This window comes from Megalops cyprinoides, chromosome 5 (genome assembly GCF_013368585.1).
Source record: "Megalops cyprinoides isolate fMegCyp1 chromosome 5, fMegCyp1.pri, whole genome shotgun sequence".
In the NCBI taxonomy this organism is placed as follows: domain Eukaryota; kingdom Metazoa; phylum Chordata; class Actinopteri; order Elopiformes; family Megalopidae; genus Megalops; species Megalops cyprinoides.
The window spans coordinates 33,377,111-33,396,800 of record NC_050587.1 but is presented as its reverse complement, the minus strand read 5'-3'; the positions used below and the strand labels follow the sequence as shown (position 1 = coordinate 33,396,800).

General features: G+C 43.2%; 1 protein-coding gene across 10 annotated transcripts in view; it reads right to left on the bottom strand.

The window, feature by feature from the left end:
- Nucleotides 1-19,690, bottom strand: part of ppip5k2 (diphosphoinositol pentakisphosphate kinase 2) — a 42,353-nt gene that overhangs the window by 21,273 nt on the left and 1,390 nt on the right. For all 10 annotated transcript variants that reach the window (XM_036529510.1, XM_036529505.1, XM_036529501.1 and 7 more), the window contains exons 2-15: nucleotides 15,526-16,017; nucleotides 14,429-14,624; nucleotides 13,289-13,379; nucleotides 12,199-12,284; nucleotides 7,275-7,429; nucleotides 6,650-6,751; nucleotides 5,990-6,151; nucleotides 5,111-5,232; nucleotides 4,651-4,752; nucleotides 4,269-4,355; nucleotides 2,691-2,766; nucleotides 2,485-2,594; nucleotides 2,291-2,376; nucleotides 1,125-1,250 (exon numbers count right to left, since the gene is read on the bottom strand). In XM_036529510.1, the coding sequence (XP_036385403.1) occupies nucleotides 1,125-1,250; nucleotides 2,291-2,376; nucleotides 2,485-2,594; nucleotides 2,691-2,766; nucleotides 4,269-4,355; nucleotides 4,651-4,752; nucleotides 5,111-5,232; nucleotides 5,990-6,151; nucleotides 6,650-6,751; nucleotides 7,275-7,429; nucleotides 12,199-12,284; nucleotides 13,289-13,379; nucleotides 14,429-14,624; nucleotides 15,526-15,690 (1,666 nt within the window). In that variant the 5' untranslated portion in view covers nucleotides 15,691-16,017. The remainder of the gene's footprint in view (nucleotides 1-1,124; nucleotides 1,251-2,290; nucleotides 2,377-2,484; nucleotides 2,595-2,690; nucleotides 2,767-4,268; nucleotides 4,356-4,650; nucleotides 4,753-5,110; nucleotides 5,233-5,989; nucleotides 6,152-6,649; nucleotides 6,752-7,274; nucleotides 7,430-12,198; nucleotides 12,285-13,288; nucleotides 13,380-14,428; nucleotides 14,625-15,525; nucleotides 16,018-19,690) is intronic.

The following is a 19,690-nucleotide window of genomic DNA, read 5'->3' as shown; positions in this document are numbered from 1 at the left end:
GGGATTAATAAAAGTATACAACTACAACATATTGTAGCGTTCTACAATTCAACGTTCTGCCACGCACCAGTTTGGCGCAGTTTTGTAGTTCAACGTCCCTCCGCCCCCCCGCAGTGAGTATGCCATTAAGGACTGGGGGGTTGGGGCAGCACACTAATTATGGTGATTATTTCCCAATCTCAAGGGGAGCGTGGTCACTACTGGACAGTTAAGGGTTAGAAGGCGAGGGCAACTAATTAAAGTGTGTAACATTTTGATATTTCGTCAGTTGGTGCCTTCAGTTCAAAGTTTATTGTCATATGCACAGTAAAGAAACAAGTTCCCCATGCTCTATGAGAGCAGGTCTGCTACACCAGTATAAGTAGCGCGATTTCCCTTAGTTGCAATAAGTTGTTTCAATGGATTAAAAAAAAAAAAACATTAAACCAAGCTTTACTGTTTTCAGCAACCCACATACCCCGTAGTTAGCCTGTAATGACAGGGAATAAATGTTCTCCGACAGCAATCCCCTGTCTCTGACTCCTTTTTACAATATCATATAGACAATATGATGTCAGTTCAGTTTCACAATATCCAGTACAATTTCAGTTGAAAGATCAAGTTAGCTGAGACTTGGTTTTGGGAAATCTGAGCCTAGATCAGCACAAAAGAGTGAGTTTGTCTATAGTGTCCCTCCACATACATAAAGAGAAGCTCCACATTCCACATGAACGCAAAGATGCAATTTTCATCATACAAGTCCAGACAGCTCCACATAGCTATTTCAGTACTACTCAATACATAATTAATGACACTCTGAACTGTTTTTGAAATTTCTGTATTTCAGTAGTATTGAGGTATTGGTATTTTTCATGACCTTAGCCTCCTGCAGCATGGGCAGAATCTCACTCTGGATCAGACGTCCCCAGCCGCCCCCATGCACATACTACACCATGCAACTGCACAGTACGTTCTGTGCTCTGTGGCCGCCTGGAGATGCCGCTCATTCACAAGGTCAGATGATGGTAAATGAAAGGGCCAGCATACAAGGAAGTGGGCGAGCTAGCACGGATCTAGCAGCAAAGCTAGCGGTTTTTCCTGGAGGTCGAGCTGCCTCCTTCTGCGAGGGCTGCGTTTGGGTTTACCTTGTCCCCCGGGGTACATGCACCGGAAGGCTCTGCCCAGCTCTTCCGCCTGCACCCTGCCGGCAGGGGTGAGCTCTCCACCCCACTTCAGCACCAGCAGCAGGGACGGGTCGTCTCGGCGCACATCTGAGGGGAGACACACAGCCCTCTGCAGCCATACTGTCCCATCTGTTTCGATTCGTTCGCATGACTGAGCCTACATTTTGCCCTAACATTACGTCCAGCATCACTGAATACTCTGCAAAATACTGAATAGACTGCAAAATAATTTCTAATACAGGCAGGATTGAATGTGACATATAGCAGTAGTAATAACATGCAAATGTATTAACATTTTCCTGATCTGTATATTTCCTATATTACATAAATATACAGAAATATCATTCCAGAGAGACCTATGAACATTACATGAAATGCAGGAAATGCAACTTACATACAGTGAAAGTATTAATATAAGAAAATCTATTTATAAGGGATCTTTGAAAAAACCTGCTCAAGCAAAATTGTAACTAAAGCTCTATGGACTGAAACAAAACCTCTCTCATTCTAATTGGTACAGAATCTAAGAGGTAGAGATGAGACAACTATAACTCCATGTTGTTTTGGAGAATTTGTCATGAGGAGGTCATGGTTAACTTGTCTATGACTAACTTCCTGTTTTTTAAAATGCTTTAGCTGAGTAAGAATCATGTCTTCCCACCAAAGTGGATTGCGAACCAGAGACTGTGGCTCTTAACTTACAGTACAGTGCAGAAATAATCTACTAATTAACTATTTTCCCAGTGAGCCTTGCATGACTCCAGAGCTCAGCGAAGCTAATCATAATGCTCTTAGAAAAAGTTGGAAAAATTGTCAGCATACTGTGAAGTACTCCTTCAAGAACTAAAATCGAAACCACAAGGTTGCAGATTCAAATCTTAGGGCATAGGTGTTGTATCACTTCAACAGACATCCAGGTGTATCAGTTGGTCATATCTAAAATGAAACTGCCAAGGCAATAATGTATAGCTAATGTAAGACTATGATTAACTATGATAAGTTATGAAAGAACATCAGTCCACAATACAAGACACTTCAGCCACCTTCAGGTACACAGAGATCAGACATTACATTACAGCATTACATTATATATCATTTTAAATATGGTGATCACTGTAAAACTTTACCTTCTTCTTCACTCGATGTTTTTGGGCAGCCATGTGGCAGGTATGTTAACTGAACCTTACGGTTTATGCCAGAAAAATGTCCATACCTGCAAAACAAATACATGCTTTTAATGAATAATTTAAATTGATGTTTAAATTCCACACTTGCGTGTCAAAGGTTAATTACTCGGTACCAAAACAAAAAATTCACTTACATTTCAAGAACTGTTTTCAGTTGTTCAAGTTTTGCTTTGCTTTCTTCAATTTCTGAATCGTTGTTCTGTCCAAGTTCTGCAAGAAGTTGTCTTGCAATGTCTAGCACCTCCTGTGATTCAAAATAAAATCCAGGGCAGATGAAACACAGCCTGACAAGGCCATGTATATATACACAGTAAGAGAACTGCTGAAATGCTTAATTTACCTGCAATTGCTTTGGCTTTTTCAGTTTTAGCTTCCGACTTTTGTACCCGTCACATTTTTCAAACAGATCAAAAAACCTGAAACATACATTAATAAGAGTCATTATTAATAATAATGCTTTTTGTACTTGCCACCACCTTATTTTGTATGTGGTCCATATCCTGAACAATGAACACCATCTACAGTAGTGCTTCACCTTCTTACATTATGAAACCAGCAGGAACACTTTCTTGATCCAGCACACTTATTCTTTGAACAGCCAGTTAGCAACAGAGCTAGAAATATGCAACAATTTCAGTCAGCCAAAAATATGACATCTTCTAAATCACCTTCCTCGCTGAATAGCTGATAGCACTGAGACCTTGTGCTGAGAAAACGGAATGCTGTTATTCAAGAGTGCAGCCAAAGCCTCTACAGTAAGCATTTCTTCTACTGTGTAGTTTTGTTTGATTTAAAGGCCCTCAATTTAGCAAGCTCTTTCCTTTCTTGACTCTTCATGTTTAAATAAATAACACCTGCCTGGATGATGTGTCTAAGGACTGCATTCTAAATGACACGAAAGCTGCCAAAAGATGGCTGCCACACTGCTCAATGACAAATTTACTGTGCACATCACACTGCGTCTGATGTACGGACTCACACAGCGTTGAGACTAGCACCTTCATCGCTATCTACGGAGGCATCTTCTCTTCAGGTTAGTTCCTGACATATTCTGAGTAGAGCGATGACTCATAGCATGAAGAAAATGCTGAAGTGCTGCTGAGGAACTGGTTTGAGATCAGCAGGACGATATCGACAATTTTGATGTTACTGTAAATAAGGGCAGAGATTCACATCAAAGAGAAATAACCTTCGGTCCTCTAGCAGATGGCTTCTCTGCGCATCAAGGTTACCATTTGACTCTGTGTACACACTCATATTTATGTTGTTCTTTAGAGCAAATTTTATGCACAAAATGTATGCTAAACAATAACTGTAATATGGTTATATCTTTGTCATTGTTTTTTAGTTTGATGTTTATTTATTGTGTTACTAGCTGTTCTGTGCCTATGTTCTTGTTGATAGATGTCAAATTTATCTCCCCATGATAGCCTTGTAAGTGACTCCAGATAGAGTGTGTCTGGCAAATAAACACATTAAAATGACTAAAATCTCCAGGACTTTGGCCCTGAGCACTGGAGGTGCCCATGCTTGCATATAAACAAAATGACGTAAATCCAGGTCATTTCCCTTTCCATGTTACTGCTGTGCACCAAATTGAATTTTCTGAAATGCAGAGTGAGGACAGTTCAAGGCAGTCATGACTTTCCATGTGAGCACTGCTATACACATTAGGCTGGAACAAATGGTTTCCGTTTTCTGCGAAATGCAAACATATTAAAATCATAACAGATTTCATAATTACCATAACCAGCCAGTGTATTGGCTGCTAAACTGCGGTGCAAGCAAGTGTATGTGTGGACAGCACGCTGGAAGAGTGACTTGTGGTTTTTGCAGCAGGGTCTTCCTGAGAAGTACCACTTCATTTATTTCACATGGCCCGCAAGAGCCGCGCTGCACCTGAAAGGACAACTGATACCTCTGATGGCGAACTTCCATCTTCATCTTCTGCTTGGGAGTTCGGTCGCCGTGTCGAATCACAGCAATGACACAGCGCAGCTCCATCCTGAGGAGAGAGGGGGCCGGATGGGTGTGTACATGTGACTCTATCTTATGAGAATATCATTTACGGTAACTCAAGCGCCAGCGTACTTTCAGTGAGCTAATCACACCCAGCAGACTTTGAAAGAGAACACGGGAAAAAATCATTTTTCTACAACTTTGTAAGGGTTCTGAAACTGGGCTGGATTTTTCAAGCTGTAGCTTTAACTCTTCAGACTTTGTAATTGTTGCTTTTTTCTTTCAAGCAGTGAAACTGTCCACTATACACTTTCACAGCTTAACAAGCATGGGGTACATACATGGTTCCAGATGTTGTGGGGACAATGGGAATATCCTCAGCTGGGATGGGTATGGACCATGGGATCTGAAACTGAGGGGCGAGCTCTCTCATGATGATGTTTCTGTCAGGAAAGAAACAAGGTTATGACACAACACCACACAAGTTTAGTTTAACACAGTAGTACCTTTTAAACTGCTTCAAGACATTAAGACAGGGGTTTAAGGAGGCATCAAGGAAAACCGAATACATTTAAAAAAAATATTTAACAAATGCATTAGTGATTAGGGACGTTTTGTTGGCTTCAGCAACCAAAGACATATGCTGAATGTTAATGAACTGTTATAGCATTGAAAGGTACTGTATATGCTATAAGCTTTGTACCAAAACCACAAAAAAAAATTGGCAATTCCACAAAGAAATGTAACGGTGAGTGAGTTTGAGGGGGCTACAATTACAATTAAACATACTAGGACACTTACCCTAGGATTTTTGCACAGTCGTCGTAGTACTTCATGGAATTCTTCACAAAGCTGAACCCATTGACGTCACAGACGTATGACTGGCCATTTGCTCGGAGCAAGTCAAATCCACAGACGGTTTGCTGTCAAAATCAGCAAAGTGAAGTGAAAATGAGAAAATGGCAGAGCACACTTCATTAAAAAACATTTACAGAATCAGTCGGTTACAGGCTTCATTAAATGGTGCCCTTCAAGGTATCCCATCACACTACAGACCAGACTGACATTTCTGAGCCAATCAATTAAGACATTTTATATAATTGGGTAGAAACTAATTCAGCCCAGCAATGTTGTCAGACAAAAACAACATCCAATATGTACATATTACACCTCTCTGGCACCAATACGCCTCATTTATACATGCTGCATAAAATCAAGAACTGGTCAGGCCTTCATTTACACCGCCAATAATCCTTTGAAGTTGTGCACACAAAAATCTCAGCGCTGCACTGCAAATGATCTTGTACTCAAAAAACTGGGGGAGGCTTTATGCGCTGGGTTTCATAAACGTACATAGTCTCCCAACGCTTTCTTCAACAGTCTCCCAGTGAACTTCACTACACTGTGCAGACTGAAAATCTCTGCAAAGGACTTGTGGAATTGCATAAATGCATCTTTTAATGCAACGGTTATGCACCCCAGTCTCACTGTATGGGTTCGTTTCCTTTGGGTACTATTTTGGGTGCCACTTTGAAGATGATTAAAATATATTTTAAATCTTCACCATGCCTGGAAGGACACAAGCTGTCCTCTGGGATTGAGTTAGACTTTGATCATGAGCTTTTCCAGAGCTCTTAAAACACATCAGGGTACACGTGCTCTGTTCTAACCCCCGATTACCTTAAAGGCTAGACACACTTTCCAGGCAATGAGTTTCTCTCGTGCGTTAAGGATGACTGGGTATCGAACTTCTTTCCCCTCGCTGTCTCTCTCCACCTTGCCATCCAGGGCGGGAGACTTGCGAGCCTCTGCGTGGGCGTAGTCCGGCCCCACAGTGTACACCTGACGCACACAGAGCAAAGCATTATGGGAACAATAAAGAGTGCGCTCTAAAAATTTCTTTTGTGGGATGAATACCTCGTTTCAGGATTTACTGTTTCAAGGGCACGTTAAATCCTTAAAAATGCAAATCGACATGCCTTTCCTTCTTGCGGTGGTGCCAAAGGATGAGATTAGCTTTGGGATGCAGTGTGAGGAAACAGACGCCTTCAGACCAAACGAGGACAAAGAGACTCAACAGTCTGTCTGCCCTACATTTGAGCAAAACTCATTTGCAAATGTGGAAGATAAGGAGAGAGAGAAACTTGTTCATGCAAAAAGGATATGAGTAGCATCCCGCTGAAAAGAAGTCCAACTGCTGACAAGACTCTCCGTGTGAAAAAAAAAATCTTGTCTTAAAATTAATGACAACGGGTCACTGCACCACACACAGCTGGCTAATGAAGTTTTAGGCTTAATGAAGGCGGTGACTTTAATTAATGAACTAATTTAGCTCTGCACCTTTACGTCTGTTCCATCGGTCGGCATGAACTCTTCGTAAATGTAGGAGCCCGTTTTGCGCACGCTGCTCTCCGGAGAGTACACGCTGCTCCTGCTTCCAATCTATAAACAACAAACAAGTGCAACTCAATGTGTAATTCAACGCATGCATGGTGCATAGATCTTATTAATGTAGATCTTGTAGTGGGTGGCAGTGTAGTATAGTGGTTAAGGAGCAGGCCTCATAAGCGAAAGGCCAGTTCAGTTCCCCACTGGGGCACTACTGCTGTACCCTCGGGCACAGTACTTAGCCTAGAATTGCCTCAGTAAATATCCAGCTGTAAACGACACCAAACATGTAAACAATTGTAACCTATGTGAATTACTCTGGATAAGAGCGTCTGCTAAATGGCAATAATGTGACAACGTAATGTAAAACACACCATAAAGCCCCACAACTTTTACGCTCAACGCAGAGCGCTGTCCAGCCAGAGACTTGGTGTTAGACAGGCTCCCATACTGTACCAGACTTCACTTCACAGAAGCCTAAGTGAAGTGCTTTAAGAGTACTGGTATAGTTTTCAGCAGGCTGAAAAGGGCTTCACGTGTATTAGCCAGGGGAATACGCTCCTCTGGAAGGCCTCACCTTGCGGAAGAGCCTCTGGCTGCCGCCCCCGGCAGACGTGGGGTAGTATATGTAGACGTTGTGGTCCTCTGCACTCACGGGTTTCTCCACAAACGGCTTCTGGAACACCTCTCCATTTACCTCCACATGGTCCTCGCCTTCCACCAGGTTACATTCTGCAGTGAGACACACAGGACACAGTGTGACAGAATAAACAGTCAGAGACAGACTGTAGGACCTTGTGGCATACTAATCACAGTCAAACACACAGCACACAGTGTGGTATGCTAAACATGGCCAAATACACAGGACACAGTGTCATATACTATAAGCAGTCAAACACATAGGACACAGTGTTGTATACTATACTCAGTCAAACGCATAGCACACCATGTTGTACAAAATATGTGGTCAAACACAAAGGACACAGTGTGGCATACTATATGCAGTCAAACACACTGCAGGACAGTGTGGTATACTATACACAACCAAACAGCACACAGTGTGGCATACTACTTGCAGTCAAACACACAGGACAGAGGGGTGTACTATACAGTCAAATGCACAGCACAGTGGTTCTGACATCTGCGCTTACAGTATCGTTCGTATCATTTTCAAAGCAAATTCCCACTGAATACTAATGCGTGTGAGAGCAGCTCCTCAAATGACTGCCCGCGCGTTCATCAATAACCATGAAACGGTCTCCCTTAAATGCCCCCTGAAATCTAGACCATGAAACCCAAGCGTGCTCATTCACCGATACGCTGTCCTCGCTAAAGTAAACAATCAATCACAGCCATGACTGTATACACAATGACAACATGAACAACCAGCTCCCAAACAGAGTGATGTTATAAACACAAGCAGGCGTGGACACAAGGGAAAAAAATTAAAGAAAATGGCTGAGGGAAATTGTGTCTCATTGTTAAACATCCTGCTACAGAAAAATGGAATTCATTCATTCCCTTTTCCCTCTAATCTGGCCTCAGCTGCCGCATCCAACTGAAACCATGAACATAATCGTCTTAATCCTATGACACCAGTAATCTGTTCAGGTGCTTTTTCAGAAGCTCAAATTCACCACAGATCTACCGGAACCTCATATCTCATCACACAAGCACTCTCTCTATGCAGCAAAGAGAGAAATTTTCCATCACAAACCACACACACTTTAAATCCAGGCAGACATCTTTGCATAGTCAGACTGACATCAATAAAGGTTGCCAGCTAGACAGATATAGACACAGACAATGTATACCGTCAACACATACAATATGCATACGTGTATGGGCGTATGTACACACGCACATCTACATAGCACAAATACTTGCAACATACATTTGCTCACATTAAGACTTAAGCCGCTTTTGTCAGACGAGATTCTATTTTGAGCTACTGTGTTTTGTGTTCGGGTCATGTGGTCGAGTCGCTGTCAACACATGCACTGCTACAACACCCTTAACAGCCTTCCAAAAGGGAACAAGGGAGTAATACAAAGTTTTTGAGATCATCGCATAACAATCACCTTCACACTATCATTCAACCCCTATCAGTCACAACAGCGCACATCGTGACCCTAAGACAACACTGTATACTAGGATGCTATTTATCTTGCTTTAATATTTGCAGTACTAAAACACAGTAAATCTGTATTCCAGAAGAATAATATGCAATATTGAACACTGCAGTTCTATAAATGCATTTTCATTTAAGGTGCACAAGGGCAGCTGGCTCTCAGCCATGCCTGCATAGGTAAAAAAAATTCACAAGAATGACAAGCTGAACAAAGAGCCTGCAGCCTTTTCAGCTCTGACAGCCAGACCTGATTCAGAATGTCAAGAGTTTGAGAGGCTGAATTCCATTATTCCGGCCTGCGAAGCACAATAAAAATGTCAAAAGCTAACTCATATATTTGATAAGATTTGTTGTCCACCTGAGACAAAAAAGACTTTACCCGAATGGCTATTCAGACCAGATCAATTTGTTCGACTTCTGTGTAATAAACACATCTACAGTATTAGAAAAAAATTGACTACAGAATTCTCCACATATCATATCAAATGATACCTGCCTATTGCTGGGACCAGTAAGGCCCAAAGCCTGTACATATTGTGATCGAGAGACACTACTATACCATCAACATACAGTATTCCTTATACTGACAAGTATTCCACAAAATGGCATCGTTCTACATCATTTTAATTTGTTCCCGAACACTGCACACACATGGACATGTCAAACTATGTTGAGGTAGCGAGTCGAGATATGCCTTTCTTCGGTATTTTATTAACGCAGTTTAAAATGGACTCTATCAGCTATACATCACCAGATACGTCTGTACTGAGTCCAAAAGACACTGGACGTTTATCAGTCAAGAGCTCAACACATTATACTCCCAAAACGACAGATTCTGATGTCTGCTCTGGTGTTGCGCTGGTAACACCAGCAGTCACCCTGCTCGCTTTCCGGAACAAAGCACTGTGGGTCAGGGATCGGGCGTGGCCGGCGGCGGCTGCTGACGTTATTTGTGCGCTTTTCGACAGATGGCTCTCAGCAGAGCGGTGACCTTCGAGTCCCTCGCCTTCCGCTCTTCGTTTCCATTAGCGATAGCGGCCGCTCACTCACATTACCGCCGCCGATCTGGAAGGGGGGGGGGGGGGGGGGGGGTGATCGAGCCCGAAGGGCTGGTGGCGGAACGTCCTTACCTGAACTCTGCGGGGCCAGGGCACGCTTGGGAAAGGCGACAGATGGCAGCCCGGGAAGCAGCGTTGTGCCCCGGGGCTTACCGTCCGAATGATAAGCCGCAGTCCCGCCCACACGGGGTCCGGGACACGACAGTCGATACGTTTTCAGAGGAACAGTGTCATCAATGTGATCGCGCAGTAATCAAGGAGCAGCAGTGAAGGCAATGGACTTGTTTACCAGTCAAAGCCATGACAGTGTACTAGAAGTATATGAGTTTCAAAAGTGGAAGAGTCAGCTGTATGAAAGGGCTACAGGATATGCAAGGCACGTCTAAACACAACTGACACCAATAATGAGTGTATACGTATATATGTATTTTAGCACTAAAGTATTTTTCATAAAGAAAAAATATCCCTTTCTTTAGGCTGAAGCAACAAAATGGACCCATTTTGTTAGGGGGAAAAGGCCCTCATTGTACTGGGTCAGATTCAGACGTGTTGTTAACCCAGTCTCACTAACGGGACATCTGCTGTATAACTGGGTGACAATGTTTATTTAAGGGTGCTTATCATGTCTTTGATATGACTGCTTTATTATCTGATACATGGGCTGTAGAATTACCCTGAACATTCAGGAACCCAAAAACACAGGAAACCAAGAAATGCTGATTCTTAATGAATGCTTTTAAAGTCAAGGCAGCTTTGGCGAGATGTGTTAAAACATAAGAGATAGCACATTTCACCAGTCTCTTACAGTATCACTTTTTTATGAATGAATACAATAAATACAAATCAATGCAGAATAATGAATGTGATTCAGAACAGAAAAAAAAACTAATTGCTCTTATTCAACTTTTCAAACTCAAAATTAAGAGGCAATAGACAAATAATCTGTATGGGAGGTAACCTCTAATGATGAGGAGCAGCACTACCAAACCAACCATTATCTCTCACAGACGAAATTCTTGTTTGTGTAAGCATCTCAGGAAAAAGATCTCACAGGTTGCCAGATATCAACAGGCCAGATGGTGAAGTTTTATAGTGCAATCCATTTTTGCCTTGTAGCCACCGTGATTTACACAATACAGTAATGATGCGCCTCCTCCAATGAACGATATAACCCCCAGAGCAGCAGAATGAGTTCTGCTCACACCTCAACAAGATTCCTAGAGTTCCACCACATGACACACGGCAAAGCAGCAGTCAAGCCTGCATGTATTACACTCACGTTTCAACTACATTAGATGTATTGATCATGGTGAGACCTTGTTAAGTTTACAGACAGAGAAAACAGGAGGATTACTTTCTGTAAGTTAGCTGCTCTACTTAAAACAATCAAACCACCTTCATGTCAGTGCTGAGACTACCAACCATGCAAAGATGCAGCTGGGAGTCATGTAAATATCCCTAGATTTCAACTGCATCCAGCCATTAATGTGTACTTGGTAGCCATGCACAGAGAGGCAGGAAATTACCTACCCAAGTGGGAGCCTATTTCAAAAAGAGGACAGAGCTACATCCGAGTTAATGCTGCGTTAAAGGTCACACGCAGTACAGCATATCATTTTTGAGAAGAAACACCTGGGCCACTTGGGAGTGAGACACAAGCTACGCTCTCTCTGCAGCCAGCGTAAATGGCCATGTAATAAAACAGAGAGACAGTTTTGAAAGCTTCAGTGAGAAATCATCGCCAATTCTAATAAATCAATGACCTAACCACATTAAAAAGAAGTTCTTTCCTTAGGTTTTGGGTAGGGTAGTGTGAGGCTGTTGGAACCAGGGGGAGAAATATGGTAAATTCGCAGAGGTGAAACTGTAGGCTTGCTATCTGTCTCCCCCTCACCACTGCAGACAGATAGCACCCCTGACATAAACCACATTTTCATGATAACACATATACATACAACAAGTGCTCTCTCTCACCCCCTCACTCCCCTCTGAAAAAGAATGTCACACGACTTCTTGCAAGTCAATATGACAGTCTCCGGGCATGTTACAGGAACTCTGAATGAGTCACACTTATTTGCTTTGGACACTCTGTGTCAACGCATAAAGAATTTACACATAACAGAATTTCAAAATCATAACTTGGCTGAGAGTGAAGGCTGCTTCCAAGTGCATGCAGAAACTCTGACAGTAAATCTGACACATTTAACAGTGCCGACTGGAATGAAATTAGTAAATTGCTATGAAGCAGACAATGTTAATGAGGCAAAGAGAGAGGGGGGGGGGGGGGGGGGGGGGGGGGGGGGCTCACTAACCTTCAGGTCGTGCAGGGTCTCGGTTCAGAACTGCGTATCGCGGAAGTTGGATTCCTTCTGCCTTCAAAATTCGATACACCTCTCTCCTGTAATTAAAAATATAATAATAATCAAACCAAAGACACCATGGATTAAATCTGCCCATAGCATTTAAACACAAAGACCTGCATGGTCAGGAGTGCAAATGTTTTTTTTTTTATTGTTTTTTTTTTTTTTAGAGTATTAGCGTACATGAATAGATCTAAATATACAGACAGCGGACAGTTCAAAGGCAACTGAACAGGTATAATGTTCGGAACTAGAGAGCGGGTCTACAGCATGATGAAGTCTACTGACATACAGGGAGCTGCATTGGCTGCTTTGTTTACATTGGGCAGTCGGTCCTCTGGCATGTGAGTGTACGTGCATGTGAGTGTGTGTCACCATAGAGATTATCTGGCCTCTGAGGTGTCTTGGTCCGGACATGACAATACACGAGTGGCAGGTAGTGAGTCTGCACTGTGATTCGAGTGTACTGTTCTGCTGAAAATGATGAAGCAAAACTAAAGGACAAGGAAGTGTGCATGGGAAGTACACCACCCTGTCCCCGCTTGTGAACTAATTACCGGTGACAAATCGGGGACGTTAGTGTTCTGGGTGGACCTGCGCAGCCCAATAAAACACATCAGAGTCTAGAGGCCGACATTTACAGTCTCTCAACTTAAACTAAATAAACTGCAGAAGACCAAAAATATGCCAACAATTTGTCAATTTCACCCACACATCAAAGAAAATCGACAGGAAAAAAAGGTCATTCATGACTCACAAGTTTGTGTTTACAAGCATTATTTGTCTTAATATTGTAGCATCAGTATGCCCAAAACCTTCTTCAACTGCATAGGTGCATTGCTTTTGAACATTATGGAATTTCTGCATAGCTGAATAATGTATCAGTGCTTTAATTAGCAGAGAAATGTAAAGAATGACCCGTATGACGAATGCTTCCATTACTGCACAAAGTAACCCCTTTCCCCTGGGTCGTGGTGCGTGTGTGCACTGTCCAGCCCCATATCTCTGCCATAAACGGTCGTGTTGGCGTGGAACGCCTCACCTGTCCTGGATACAGTACTGGAGGTCCAGATCATTGATGACAAACGGGTTCCTAAGTTTCTCGTAGGCCACGGCTTTATCCAAAGGAAATCCTGGAAGGGGAAGGGGGTGGGGGGGTGGGGGATTAAAAAAAAAAAAACATCCCTCTTTTTAAACACCCAAAATATCAGCTTCTGATAGTGGCTGTGCAGGCATGTGGAACCAATTCAGTCAAGGGGTCTGAATAATGGCCAAGTTTTCAACGACAAAAGAGTTCAGAAACTTCTTGCTATTTCTGTGAAAAAGGCGAGGACAGATTTACTCAAGGTCACGTTGCAGAATGAAAACCAATTACACGCTGTTCCCACTCCAGTGAATTCTACAGCATATTGTCCCAAAATGCAAAGTAAAGTGTCCTTCAACTTCTCACTTAGAGGCCTACAGCTGATGTACACATGTCAGGGGAGCCTAAATCATTACACAAATAATGCTGACCTCCCAAGCTTGCATTCTGTCTTTCTCTCACAAATACAACAACTAACCTAATGTGGCCTAACAACTGCGCACTGAGCTGGGGGAAAAATAAAACTGCCGTACACAAAAACAACCCCATCATGAACTTTTGCAGCTGGCTAAGCCACGTGACAAAAAAAAAAAACAAGGATGGGTTTTTAAAGTCATGAACCCTGTGAGTAGTACATCTGGATAAATCAACTGTCTGGCACTGATGCTGGGTTTAAAGCAGAATGCTCCACCAGGAATCCATCACTGCCTGCATCCAACTCTCCAACTATCAGACTATGTAATCAAACGGCACGGTTTTACTGCACTACCACCACCGAGGGAACTGTTTGAAATTAATCCAATTCCTTTCAAAGCATTGCACAAGCCACCATGACTAACTGCTACTATGCCCAAAATTATACTCTATGTAAGGCTGTTCTAAACACCCTCTAAATGTGAACCTTTAAAACACTGTGATTTTCTTCTGAACTGAGGGAGTGTTCATGCAGCGGGAAGGAGGAGGATTTCTGTTTCCTGAACTCCCAACAGGTACGTTCATTTACAGTGTGGGCCACACCCGTGAATGGCCCACAGTGTGTGTGTGGAGCGCCGGGTGTGGGAGGAGAGGGGAGGGGGCAAACACACAGGCTGCCCTCACCTTTGGAGTGGAAAGAAATGAGGCAGTCACAGAGGGGCCAGTTTTCCACCGGCTCGTTCAGGATCACATCCTCCTCAAACATCACCACGGTGATGTATTTGAACAGGCACAGGCGCTCCAGGATCTCCTTCATGGGCTTGGATTTTGACTTCTTGGACATGGCGCAGATTCCCACCACTATCTGCCTCTCTGGGGGCTGAGAGCGAGAAAAGAGGACAGGCGGGACCAGAATTACCCAGCCGTCGCTTAGAGCTTTCAACCTTTCAGGTACTGGCAGCTGCAGGCCGAGTGATGGAGGCCACCGGCAGCAACTGGCACTTCATGCTTGTCACATGTGTGTTATTTTAGGCACAGCTACAGAGGTGGAGTTTTAGGAACTTAAGCATCGGGTTTGGTGTTAAAATCAGCACAGTTTGCTTGAAGGCTCTCTTCTTTTCCTTTACTTTCGCCAGGTTGGACCCAGCCAGGAAATGTGTAAGTGTTATGTTAAATTACATGTACATGTATGGACTGCAAACAAACAATGTTCAACCAGTTAAACAGTACATGCTATGCAGCAAGCGTTGTACATGCACATTAGCTATATTTATAGCACACAACATGTGCTGTTGAAAATTCAATCCTACTGGGTATTCCACACTAATTGATAGCCTCACTGTTAAAGTCATTTGTTTACATTTAACACGGTAATGCATTCAGAAGGGTACAAAATCCCCATTTCATTTTGAGATCATATGACTCACAAACAAGACAAAACGCTAAACCATTTATAAGCTATGCACATTTTGGCAGAATAATGCAGGCTGGCTTGTCTGCACAAACACAGATATACGCAAGTTAAAACCCTGGGCAAAGCCATGTACTGGAACACAAATCTGAGTTTAATTCCTGAACAGCAACCAAACCGGAGTACACAGGATATAAAAAAAATGTGAGAGGTCTACAGCATTTAGCAGATGCCTAAATGAATTCTTTTTCATTTCAACAGCCTTCAGAAATACATTCAGAGAGTGAAATGTACACTTGCTAGCAGCCACCGATTTTAAAACAGCACACAGAAAATGCAACTTTCACTGCGGCAACCCCCGGGTACTCACAGAGTCGTACTCTTCGTCGTCGTCACCCTCATCCTCCTCCTCCACGTTCTCGTACAGGCAGTCGTACCCCATGATCCTGCCGGGGTCCAGCAGCTCGTCGCCCTCGCCGTCGTCACACCCGACGAAGAAGCGGGGGTGGTCGGCGTCAGCCTCCCCGGCAGACATGTCTGCGCGGCGCTGAGGCCCTGCGGCGGGGGAACTGGGGCCAGAGCGCCTCTAGGCCGGCCTTTCCCGCCTCTCGCTCCCGCCCCCGTCCCCACGCCACACCTCCCAGGCCCACAGAGAGCTCCCTTGTCCGCCGCCCCCCCTTTCCCCCCTGCTCGACGCCTGGAACTCAATCAAGTCAGCTGCCTGGGGCAGATTAAAGAGATACTCCCGAGGAAACGGGTTTATCCCCAGCGCATTTCTGCGGGGCAGGCGGGGGTTACAGGGGCTGGGAACGGGCCTCGCACCCGCCTTCCTGCTCCTCAGGGCCCGGCATGACGGTCTCTCCTGGAACCGAAACAAACACAGGGATCAGAAGAATCCTTATGCGCACCGCGCTCTCTCAGCCTGATAAAAATGCAAAATGAAGACGCTGCAGCAAGCCGGGGATTAGGGGTGCGCAGAGCCTGAACATGTTTCATTTTAGACCCCCCTCCCCCTTTTTTTCTTCCAAAATTGGGAAAACCAGTCATCTAAGGTCACAGTATACAAGCAGAACTGTAGGCTACAGCAGTGTCTGTTCAGAAACAACAAAAGTGCATAAAAGTGTTGAGACAGCTGGAAAATAATACACCACAGGGAATATGTGAAGTTAGGAGAGTACACTCAGTTGAAAAAATTGAAAAAATGAGGTTGAGGTATAACCAAAAGCAACTACAACTAGCAAATACAATTGTGCTGCATACTGTATGCAAGTTACTATGCAAGTGGACAATTATAATGCTTTTTACTTCAGCACCACAGCTAGGATCAGTGAGGTTCAAACACTGGACTGTTACCTGGGTTTAATCAGACAATTTCCATAAAATCTGTATTCAATAAATCCAGCCCTTTATGCACTGCCAGATGAGAAGCAACATATCTGAAGATACTGAAGCAGCAGCATCAGTACCTCTCCATCTTAAGCCCAATGCTACACGGGTCTTACCGACTCCTATACATCAGTGTATGCAAGATGCAATACATTTAAACCATGCCTTTTAGGAGGGGAGGGTTTTGTGGCAAAACTAACTATGTTTAATTCAAATTACTCCAATTATACAGCCGAGGGCTTAAATTATGAAATCTAGAGCAATGTGTCAAACAACTCTACAAAGTAACACTGAATGCATTCAACACTTTTCATCCATCTGGCAAGAAACCAGAGCTCAAATACACAGATGTACAACAAACATCTCTACGACCTGTTTACTATAAATCAGAGGTTAAACATGGATGGGTGCTCACATAAAGGTGCTCAAATCAATGCAGACACAGTCAGATTCAAGCTAATATTGACATACTGACATACTATCCAAAGGTTGAATATCTTCAGTGTGAGGTTTTCCTCAAACAACCATAAATAAATATTCCACTTGAGGTCCTCGTTTGTGTCATACTGCTGCAAATTCCAGAAACGCTCAGCTGCGGTTGGCTCATTAGTGTTCTGTATATGCAATCATAACACTAACCATCGCAATGGACAGCAGAGGGCGCTGTGTTGTTCGATGAAGTTTGATGCAATGATTTCCAAACCATATAGCGCTACAGAGAAATCGCGCCATTGCTAGGCTTTAGCCTGTATAATACCGGGCTGGCATGGGAAAATGTCAACCTTGTAATGTTTCGATAACCGTAATGAAAGTGCAGCCCTCTCTCTGTTCTCCTGTACAGGTATTGGTAGCTAGCCCACCAAGTTCAGCTAGCAAAGAACACAATGGGAAATAACTGATTTGTCAGCGTCTATAGTAACTATCTGAGAAGACTTAGCTAGCAGCACACTAACAACTGAGCACTACGTAACTACACTTGTTAATTACTCAAAAGAGGCAAACAGTAAAACAAATCACTAATAGAGGATAAATAATTTTAAATGCCTTGACCTTTTACTGAATTTTTCTCTACTGTCCCAAAGGAATGACTGGCCACATAATACGCTATTTTCAATGTTTTACAGCAAGAAACATCAGACAACCTCACAAAGAACAGAGCATGTCAGGGAATAGAAACTCATAACAACACCTGATCACCTCTTGTGACTCGACATCTGTCTCTGGCAGCACCTGTGTCTAGCAGCAAGGTAAGGACACTCCTATCTGCCTTCTACTGTGGCAGTGGTGCCAGACGAGCCCTAACCTAACGTGCCAGCCATACCAAATAGCCAATTTTTAGCAAATAAAACATTTAATACAATTTGTGGTAATTAGTGGCGTCTTCAACACCACTCCCCTTGCTGCTCTCTGGTTCCCCTTCTGTACGATCACCCAGCTCGGTGAGATTTCTGTCTTGGCGTTTTCTGGTTTCTATCCTGCCAAGGTAGCAATCCATTTAACAGCCCCATGGATCAATCCATGGACCTGCCCAAATCACGCGAGCTGTACAATGTTGGTGTGGAAACACAAAGTGACAATCACAGCTTTGATTAACGAACTGTCGCGGGCAAACTCTGGTCTTGGAGACCAAAGCCCCTTCAAAATTTGCCAGTACCACGAAATTGTGTTTCTTTAATACTCTTATATGGCAGAACTGTTATATCACCCAAGGGTCAGACTGCCTGTTACTGGAAAAAAAATCTTCACATTGCATTCATATTACTAAATTATGTGAGCAACATGCATTTGGATCATCAGGACATTACTACCCAGAAAGCCCGTAGTCTCAGGCTACAACAATTTTAAGTCCACCACCATCAGCATATCTTGCCCAGCCTAGACCCCACTCATAAACATGTTGCCAAGCTGGCACTGTAGCATTCTATCACACAGTGTTGCCTTGTCCAGCACTGAGGCATTCAGGTATTCCATCCATGTGACTAGCATGGAAACAACAAACCCAACTGGTTACAGTGCCATTTTTAATGCAACTCTGGAGATTGATGTCTGGTGACAGAAACAATCTGGTGAACTGCATTTTCCATTTAGATGTCTGCTCCCCTCCACGACCCACTTGCAGCAGCTCAAAAATGAGTAACGATGTATTCCCCGTTATTTACTTCAGTGGTTATGGCAAAACGGAAGAGCACCAATTTACTTCAAAGTCTGAGCACCCTTTAGGCTGGGCTTCACTTTGAAAGGCTTCATTTTCCTTCACTGCCCATCTCTGCTCTGTAATTACCCCCTTTTTTACTCTCTCTCTCTCCTCTTCCTTTTGGCTGTGCCTTTGCAATATCTGACTGCAACACGAGACCAAGAGGACTGCGATAATGAGACCCAAGCCAGAGTTACAGGACTGCCCAAAAATCAGATAACACCTCTCTTCATGTTGCATCCAGGGCAGAAATGTGGCATAGTGGCTATGGAACTCCACTTGTAACCACAAGGTTAGGGTTCTGAACCCCAGAAAAGGCACTCTGATTGTAAATTCAAACAAAGAACTTAAACGGAATTGATCTGGTAATTAACCAGCTGTATCAATATGCTTCACAAGTTCATGCAAACTACTGTGGATAAGGGGGCCTGCTAAACAAATAACTGAATGTATAAAGTTTTACTATGTTTGCAATTAAAATGACTCCCAAAAGGTACTAACTGTCAGACAAACAAACCTGATGAAAATGAAGCAGTTAATGTCTTTTATTCAATGCTAATTGGTTGTTAATTTAAAAGAATAGCAGTTTTTTGTAACATGTCTCTTTACTATATTTTCTCTTACTACATTTAAGAAAGATGTTGGTTTTCCCCACAAACTTAAGTCTAGACCAACTTGGCTAACGTAAGCAGTTATTCTGCCAGACAACAATGCTAACAATGCTGTAAATATTATTGCACATAACGTCAAACAAGTGAGAAGGCACTTCTCCATTCGCTTGAAAGGAGGATGCCACACAAAGCGGAAAATCGTTTCTAAAGTAGGAATGCAATTCAAACATGTGAAGACTGATTGTTTTTTTCACTTCACGGTCATTCTACAACAACATTAATATCCAAGCTCTTCCCCCAACGGGATCTTGTTTTGCCTGTTCTTTGCGATCGAATCGTTATGC